The following is a 9,173-nucleotide window of genomic DNA, read 5'->3' as shown; positions in this document are numbered from 1 at the left end:
TTTTTGTTCATTCGAATAGCAATTATGAGTACGTAAAGAGCATGTAACATAATTAACAACTGTTTCGGTATATTTCATTTTCCCCAACACTGTACGATTAGCTCCTTTAAAACGAAATAAGCTGCGTACATTCTAAAGAACTTTGCTAAGATGGCCGCCACATTTATGCACGACAACATAAACTTTCAGAAGTTCTAGTTCTGCTCCTTCCACGATTGCCCTCAAGCACCATTGGCTACAGAAGTGTCTGCGGCGAAGCGTGGTGGCGTCATCCCAGCACTGTTGCCTGAGTAACTGTAGTTTTGCTCTTTGACCTGACGTGTTGAGCGTGTGGCGGGAGATTGCAGCATGGCCGTGCAACCCAAGCAAATCTTATCCCTAGACAGCGGAGCTGAGAGCGGCTTCCTAGCCTTTTACCGCTCTATGCCCGATAAGCCCAGCACCACCCTACGGGTCTTCGATCGCTGCGATTACTACACAGTGCACGGCAGCGATGCACTGTTTGCTGCAAAAGAGGTGTTCAAGACCAATGGAGTCATCAAGTACTTGGGGACAGGTAACTGCCACTCCAAAGCCCCTACTTTAAGGCACTCATATTCAAATTAGGATGCAGGCTGATCTATTGTGCTCATTTCACTTCTAACTGTAACATGATCTTCTTGCACGAGCCATGTACGGCCAGCTTGAGCTCTTACTTTAATGCATGTCTATGACTATGCAACTTACTCATGCCAACCGTATTCCTTGTGATCGGCCTTTAACCATCTCAGGCTTACCTCGTGTATCTATGCCAGATCTCTTCTATATCCATCGTATGGATGCCAGCTTTCAACATCACTAGCGTCACTTTCTGTACCAGTCACAACTTCTATCATTTACTCAAACCACCCCGTTTTTTTGCAGTTTTATTTAGCGCGTACTCGACCCGAAGCTATTGAAGCACTTTACATGAGCACTAGTTATGTTGCACAATGAGTACATTCATTTATTGGTAGGTCGGGAGATTAAGCGATGCTGAGCCGACGCTCGGACCTGGTTCCCATTCCTGTTTGCACCTGCCATACTCTGACCCTAACTGGTTCACCCCATGTGTCTGTGTCAGGCTCACGGATATACTAGAGGTCCTTGTGTATTGTTTTCGTCTGTCAGATTCCATCTGACAGTGGTGAGTTTTTGGATACCGAGGCGAATGCCTCATTACTCCACATTCATTTTGAGTTTTTTAGTCGCTGTTTAGGTTGTCTTATTGATGTGTGACGCTTTGTCACAGTTGAGGTTGGATCATAAGGTCATCGCTGTGATAGGCCGCGGGATATACTAGAGGTGGGCAAACCAGGGCGTTTATAGGGAGAGCCAAGAAAGACCGGAGAGAGGCGGTTGTCTTGGCTTAAAGAGCCAGAGCATGCGCCAAGACATCAAAGGATTCATTAGGTTATTTCAAAGCAGTGACTTCAATTAACTTCCCCCAACTGCAATGTCCTGACAACACTGCTATGAGTAGACCAACAGATGCTAATTTGTCATGTGGACTATTTACATGGCCAACATTGTTGTACATGGAGCAACATTATTGTCTATTAGACCAATAGACAGTAATGTTGCTCCACATACCTGTTTGGTCTTACTGCAGGAGACGCATATTAGAAATCCAGGTCTTCATTTAGCTGGTCGCCTATTCAATTACTGTGCCACAGCGTCTCATAGAATGATTGCGGTTTTGGTTAGTAAGAAGTCTGAGGTCCGATTGGATCACAAGACGGCAGACGCGTCAGGCAGATGGGTGGTGGCCAAAATTTGTTATTAAAGTTGAGAGGTACTCTTTAGCCTCTTTTTATGGATCAACTTTTGATGACCCCCCCGCCATTGTATGAATTGTCTCTTCAATTAGCTAACCACGCTAGAAATATAACTGGTGGTGCCTTTAATTTTTATCAGAACCGAGAAGTTGACATCAATAAGGCAACCATTCCTCAGCGCAAACCTAAAATGGCGAGGACAGTTCATAGGATTAAAGAGGTGCATGGTTGGGTAGATCCTTGACAAGCTTTCTTTCCAAAACCGAGACGTTACACGTTGTTTTTCCCCTTTTGGTTTTGCTCTGCGTCGAGAATGGACTTTTTTCTAATCTCGAAGTAGTTTCTGGTTTCTTACCCTCAATTATATTGAATTCCTTATTAGACCATGCTGCTAGAAGCCTAGATTTGGATTTTTATAATAAGATTTCCTTGTCTAAGCATTGGTTCTTTAATAGAGCATTACTTGTTATAGGCTGTAAATGTGGTTAGAGCAAATTAATAAAGTGAATTTAAAGGAGCAGCTGTATGCAAGCGAGTTGGGAAAGGTATTCAAGTGAGATGGGACAGGTAAAAACTTTGCTAGAATTTGTAAATATTTTGATCCCTTTATAGAAACTTTAAGATGGGTATAGGAGTAGAGTAGTTGCACCTTGCAATGGGTTATTAAAAACTGCCACTTGGGCTTTGTCTTTCATTACAGATTATTAGACGGGATGTATATGTATCTGCTATTTTGCACATGGCACTTTAGAACTGCATATCTGACACTTTGGTAAATTACATTTTGCAGTTGACACTTTGAAATTCTCTACATATTTGGTATCGTTGAGCTTCAATAAGTGGTATTTTGGGCATTTATAATTTTAGGCTAGTTCTTGTTTTGATGTAATGATAATGCTGGATTTGACCTGCCTGTCGTTCTTTAGTATATGTGCACTTTTTCCTGCTTGCACTTTATACTTTGAAATCTGGATTTGTTGGCGTTCTGGATATTTTTAGGGTATCTATGCATTAAGATATATTGCAGCTCTTTTTCTTCTGTATAAATACTTTTTTTGGTACATTGTTGTTTGCTGAAGTCATAATCCTGTTGGATATTGAAGTAAAGAAAACGTAAACATACGTAAGTTAGATTTTTATATAGTGCACACACTGAACTGAATTTCTTCTAGGTGGTCTGAGAGTTAAGTCAGTGAAACAATGCACAGGGAAGGGAATTAATTTGCTTAGGATCAGACCATTTGTTAAAGTGGTGAAGGTAGATTTGAACCCAGGTTTTCAGGCTACACATTGTGCAATTTAACCTTGGGATACATTTTCCTGCCTTGAATCCTTTTACCACCAAACGACACTCGTAAATTATTGCGAAGCCTAAATAAATACACTATGTTAATTAAATATAAGTATTGCATTCCTGGGTATAGATTCTAGCAAAACTCTGTCATCTTTTCATAAATCATCATATTGGGAATGGAAGTAGGCAGAAAGCTGTAGTTTCAATGTTAGAGTGCCATGTGGGTCTCTGCAGACACACAGGCTTGCTTAACACTACTCAACTCCTCGCCAATCTCTTCCCACATTGGAAAAAGTTGGAAATTGTCTCCTACCAAGGGCAAGATTACATTTTTTCCGTGTTGGGGGGAAAAAGATGATGTAGGCAAAGTGAATTTGCAACTGCTCAACAGATTTTTGCTTCACCTAATGTACGCCTAGTTGCCTACCCAAAATTTAGAATCACAAAGGTTTGCTAGGACAATAGTTTCCAGGTCTACTTATGTAAACTATTACAAGTTTCTGAAAGTTGTACATCTTCACCAATGCAATGGCGTATACTTGTGTTAGCACTTTTGTGACTGTGTTTAAAAATTGTGACCCTTACTTATTTCATGTTGCCTATAATGGTTTTACAGATTTCCCTTTAGTAATCTTTGTTTAAATATTGAATGAATGAAAAGACACTTATAAAGCGTATGGCTACCAGGGAGCGTCCTAGCGCTAAGAACCGACACGGGAGGGGGCGGAAGGCTAAGGAATCAGAAAAGTCTTCAGTTGTTTACTGGAGGCCTGATGATTGGTAACAATGCGAAGGTGTAGTGGCAGGGAGTTCCAGAGTTTGGCGGCATTATAGTAGTAGAGCCGTCCGCCGCTTCTAGCCTTCTTGATCCTGGGGACCTCGGCCAGTCGCAATTCGTCTGACCGAAGTTTCCTATTTGCTTTGTAGGGACGGACCTTGGCTGAATTAATGGAAGGCCCTGTCACTTGAATTGATTTCTGTGCTATGCACAAGGCCTTGAATCTGATGCGTTCCTGCACTGGGAGCCAATGGAGGGAGCGGATTGCTAGTTTTGCTGATTGTCTGTTGGAGGATCCCCTCAGAAGTCTGGCTGCGCTGTTTTGAACCGACTGTAATTTGGAGACTACTGTGGAGGGGGAGCCCAGATATAGTGCATTCCCATAGTCCAGCCTAGAGAGTATAAGGGATTGGACCAATACCTATTTTGCTAAGGGGGGAAGGAGAGGGAGGACTTTGCGGGCCATTCTGAGCAGGCTCGAAGCAGATCGTTGCTGTCTTCCTGGCATAAAGTTCAGGTCCTGGTCCAGCCAGATGCCCAGGCTCTTGATCTCCGTCTTAGGGGCCGGGGGTGGGCCCATGCCAGCTGGCCACATGGAACTAGACTTAAAACTGAGGGGGTTGCCCAATATCATGATCTCGGTTTTCCGCCGTTAAGCTTGAGCTGGGACGTGTCCATCCAGTTCGAGATGTCCTCTAGACAAGTATAGAGATCATTGGTTTTATGGTCTGCTTGGTTAAGAGCTACCACCAATTGCGTATCATCAGCATAGGTCACCATGCGGATTCCAGAAGGGGCTACAATACCTGCCAAAGGGGCCATATATACATTGAAAAGGGTTGGACTAAGCGATGAGCCCTGAGGGACTCCGCTTATCAGAGGGGTGGGTTCAGATGCAATGTTCTCCTCAAAAACATGAAAGGTTCTACCCTCCACGAAGGAGCGCAGCCATTGGAGTACGGTGCTTGTTACTCTTGTACTCCTCAGACGGTGTATTAGGATCTTATGGTTCACTGCGTTGAACGCTGCGCTTAGGTCAAGGAGAATGATGGCTGTGGAACCTCCCGAGTCTTGAATTGTTTTGCTTTCCTCCACCACTGCTAACAGGGCTGTTTCGGTGCTCTGACTCGGTTATAATATTTTGAAAGCAAAGAATCACCAGTCTTCCTTTCACACTTTTGCATGCATTTGCATACAACCAAGGAGCATTCTGGAAGCATTATAAGTAGCCCTTAATTGTTATGTTTTGTAAATGTGTTCGCATTTTTATACTGGCACTGCCGTAAGTAATAGAAACTGAACTCCCAGCCCAATGCATCTACTTACATTGCTCTTCTTAATGGTAAAGGCAAAATTATATATACAAGTTTGAACAGATATGTTCAAGGGTATTGCGTTGCTTGTCTAGATACAGATACAAATCTTGTCTTGGTAGCAGATAATCTTTTAGAGATCCATTCTTGAGGTAATGTAAAACAGCACTCAATGGGGTTGTCCCTCAGGGGATTAGGCCTACTTGTACAGAGGACAAAATAAACTTGAGCACTTGCCTTTGAACCTTGAAAATAGGTCCTGGGTAATTGGAGTTCTCTGTATTGATTTCCTGCAAGTCTGCATTGAGACTTGCAAATTGCAGCTCTTTTTTCTGCAGGCCTGCACAGCCGAAAAACAGGCTTGTTCCGTATCCCTAAGCAATATTGTAACCTTGGTAAGTTCATTCATTGTACCTTTGACAATTCCTATTTGCTCCATGCATGTAATTCACACTTAGAAGAGCGTGGTCATGTTATGCGTCTTTATAGTATATATGTCTGCATCTAATCATGTCAGTTTTGACTTTTGGAACATTCTGCTCTAAGCTATTCCCAAACTTATATGTCTACTAACTTTAAAGTAATATGGAATATAGTATTCTGTATCAAAATTATCCTGTCACGTAAATCGTTGATTGTGTTAGTGGATGTACTATATTCCTTTGGCCGTAACTCAGGCCTAGTCATCTACTGGGCTAAGTCCTGTGTATATGTCCTCTCAGGGGAGGCTCCTATCCTCCCTCGGGGTTGCCCTATCCAGGTTGCTGAACAGGGATTTAAGTATCTGGGTATTTACATTACCCTGGACCCTGCGGCCCGATACACACAGAACCTACTCCCCCCCCCCCCCTCCAACGTTTGAAGGCAGATGTGGCGCGTTGGAGGCGCTTGCCGCTCTCGCCGCTCGGCCGGGCAGCGCTGTTTAAGATGATGTCGTTGCCACGGTTTTTATATGCCCTACAAAACACGATGGATTTCGTCCCGGCTAGTTACTTTCGAGAGGTGGAGGGTCTGCAACGCCAACTGTTTTGGGATGGGAGGCCGCGGATCACCCTCGCGAAGCTGACGCTCCCGTGGTACGATGGGGGGGTCGCCCTCCCTGACATCAAACGTTATTACTGGGCCTCCCAGCTGGCTGCGATAAACCATGGGCTTTATGGGCCCGCTCTTAATCCGACCTTTGAAATGGACAAATTGTTGTTGCCGGGTGGCGACTACAATCGTGCGCTCTACTCTAGATCGCTCGACGCACGCTTGACGGGTCCGACGCGGGTCGCGGTACGGGTGTGGCATGCGGCAAACTCGGCGATGGGGTGGAGGGATCGGCTGACCCGGGCGACGCCATTGTATGCCTCTGAGCGACTGGGTTGTTTGTGGACGACGAAAGGCTTCGAGAAGTGGGACACGATTGGCATCAGTAGGGTTGGCGATCTTTGGACGAAGAAGGGATTTAAAACGTTTGATGTGCTGAAAGCGGAATACCAGTTGCATGATAGGGAGTACTTCCGGTATGTACAGGTTCGTCATGCGTTGTGTTCCGTATTCCCGGAGGTCGCGTCCATCCCGGAGTGCTCCCCTTTGGAAGATAGAGTGCTAGATGGACATGTACCGGATAGCACTATCTCACTGATCTATAAAAAGCTCATCAACGATCGATCGGGACTGCTGACCGCCCTTCGTGAGGCATGGGTCTCTGATGGACTGGAGCTGGACGACGAGGATTGGGTATCTGTGCTGGCCTCCCCGAAAGAGGTGGCCATACCGGCCCGCCTTCGTTTCGTCCAGCTCAAAATACTCCACAGAGTCTACGTTACGGGACCGGGCCTGATGCGTATGGGATATGCGGTGGATGGGATGTGTAAGCGTGGGTGTGGCTTGTTAGGGACCTTCTTTCACATTTTGTGGGAATGTCCGGAGGTGGCTCGATTCTGGCGCGGTGTGCATGCGGTGTTGCAAGCGGTCACGCACGTTGCGCTGTTTCCCGAGGCCAGGAGGTGTTTACTGAATGTGTGGGAGCCGACTGATTACACGGTGACGCAAACGTGGTGGGTGACACTGGGATATATGGTGACCAAGCGTGACATAGCACAATTGTGGGGCTCCCAGAGGTCACCCACGGTTTCGGTATGGAAGGAAAACATGGATTGGTGTATGTTCCGAGAAAAGGTAGTGTATGTGGCGAGAGGCAAGCCTGGGAAATGGGTAAAGGTGTGGGGCCCCTGGAACTCCTATCGCGGCGGGATTTGTACCCCACCACTGATGCCCGACTTGGTGGCGGCCCTGACTCCCTAGTCTGCACGTTCCCGTTATTCGGTGTTATCGTGACCACTCTGTCTCTGCCCCTGCCCTTCCCTCCCTCCTATTCTTGTAGGTCGGTAGGACCCTCCCGAGGGGAGCACATAATGTGGGCCTAGACTTTTGCCGCCTTGTGGGTTTGTTTTTCGTTTTTCATTTAAAATGAAACCGCCAATTGCGATGATTGGGCAATGTAGCCGCATGTGATATCTTTGATCTGTGGGACTCTTACTGCTTGCCGTTTGTGTCTAGAAATGTGTTTTATGGTCTCACTGTCTACTAGCGGCCGGCCTTAAGGTTGTAGGCCCATACTTGTATATCTATTGAACTGTGTAATAAAGGTTTAAAAAAAAAAATACAATTAAAAAAAAAATTATCCTGTCAGGTGTTCATTTTCCATCCTCTTTTTTTTAATTTAAAAGAAGAGAATCGTGCCTATGTGGGCACTAAGTCCCTGTAACATATTTGCACTGAGACATTTACATATAAATGACAATCTTTCTGAAATCTATTGAATCTTTCACTCTGACTCATGGCATTTCCCAAGCATTGGCTTAGGCTACTGTATACATACTATACATACCTACCTGTACAGCAATGATCAACTATTTTAGGCTTTATTTAAGATTTTCCATTCAACAATTCACAGGCCAACAGCAAATGACACTCCATAAGCAGGCAGAACACAGGAAAATAGATACCTATGCCTCTCTTTGCACAATTACACAACAGTATTTGTCAACTTGAGAGACTTAAGTAAATGATGACAAAACACATGGTATTCAGGAGACACAACATGGAAAATATATAATTATGTACCTGCCAAATACCCATAATACATTCACCAGATATACTGGGTGCACTCTATTGTCTACCCTAGTGCCAGCCGTATCAGATTGTATTTCCAATGCATGGTACTCTTGTGGTGTTAACCGCTTTGTTGTGGTCTGCAATCATGTAAGTATGTATGTAATATGTGTCCCAGTTTAGTGCGCGATGCATGAGGCAACATTGCCACAGATGTCTACTGCATCATTGCAGTATATCATGTCTTTCAGCCAGGCTTGAAAAGATGGCATTGTACCTCTACCAATTACATAGTCACATTTCTTTTGGCGAAGAGCAGAGCAGTATCCCAGAAATTACTCTTAATGATTGCTTGACAATGCAGTTAGTGGAGATGGTTCAGAACATTCAAAAATAGCGCTAAGATCCGCTGCAAGCAATATAATATTATGGGGCTTGTCCATGCAAAGCAATAAGTCCTTTTCTAAATGATTACTGTGGGGGCAGACCATATCAATATTCAGGTCGAATGCATATCATTTTAGTGGTTTGTAGTATAACCGTTAGTTTAAAAAAAAATAAAGTAGCAGTCTATGCCTCCTGCTTAATGAGATGTCCCCCGTTTGAGAGCAGCAGACGAGCCAGTACTCACCCATTAATTCCAGCCCCAGGTCTGCATCCCACAGTAGCCTGGCACCGTCCTTATTAATAATGTGGCAGGGCTATGGTGGCATTATCAATAACGATAAGAGGTGCAAAGTCTTTTGCTCTCGAGGGAACATGCAATATTTGCTTTGCAGTGTATGCTGGACTCTAATGCATGGGTACTCGCAAACAATTTCCCAGGGGCCACAAAGTATGGTCTGTGGTGTGACCAATGGCTGCACTGATGCCAGCAAGATGGCAGTAGG

General features: G+C 44.7%; 1 protein-coding gene across 1 annotated transcript in view; it reads left to right on the top strand.

The window, feature by feature from the left end:
• The first annotated feature begins 277 nt into the window (after positions 1-277).
• MSH2 (mutS homolog 2) overlaps positions 278-9,173 on the top strand; it is a 576,743-nt gene continuing 567,847 nt past the window's right edge. Inside the window, exon 1 of the mRNA XM_085612740.1 lies at positions 278-556. Coding sequence (XP_085468866.1) covers positions 349-556 — 208 coding nt within the window. The 5' untranslated portion in view covers positions 278-348. The remainder of the gene's footprint in view (positions 557-9,173) is intronic.

The sequence above is a fragment of the Triturus cristatus genome, chromosome 6 (assembly GCF_964204655.1).
Source record: "Triturus cristatus chromosome 6, aTriCri1.1, whole genome shotgun sequence".
Lineage (NCBI taxonomy): Eukaryota > Metazoa > Chordata > Amphibia > Caudata > Salamandridae > Triturus > Triturus cristatus.
The sequence above is the reverse complement of the archived record's forward strand: the minus strand, read 5'-3'. Positions and strand labels throughout refer to the sequence as shown.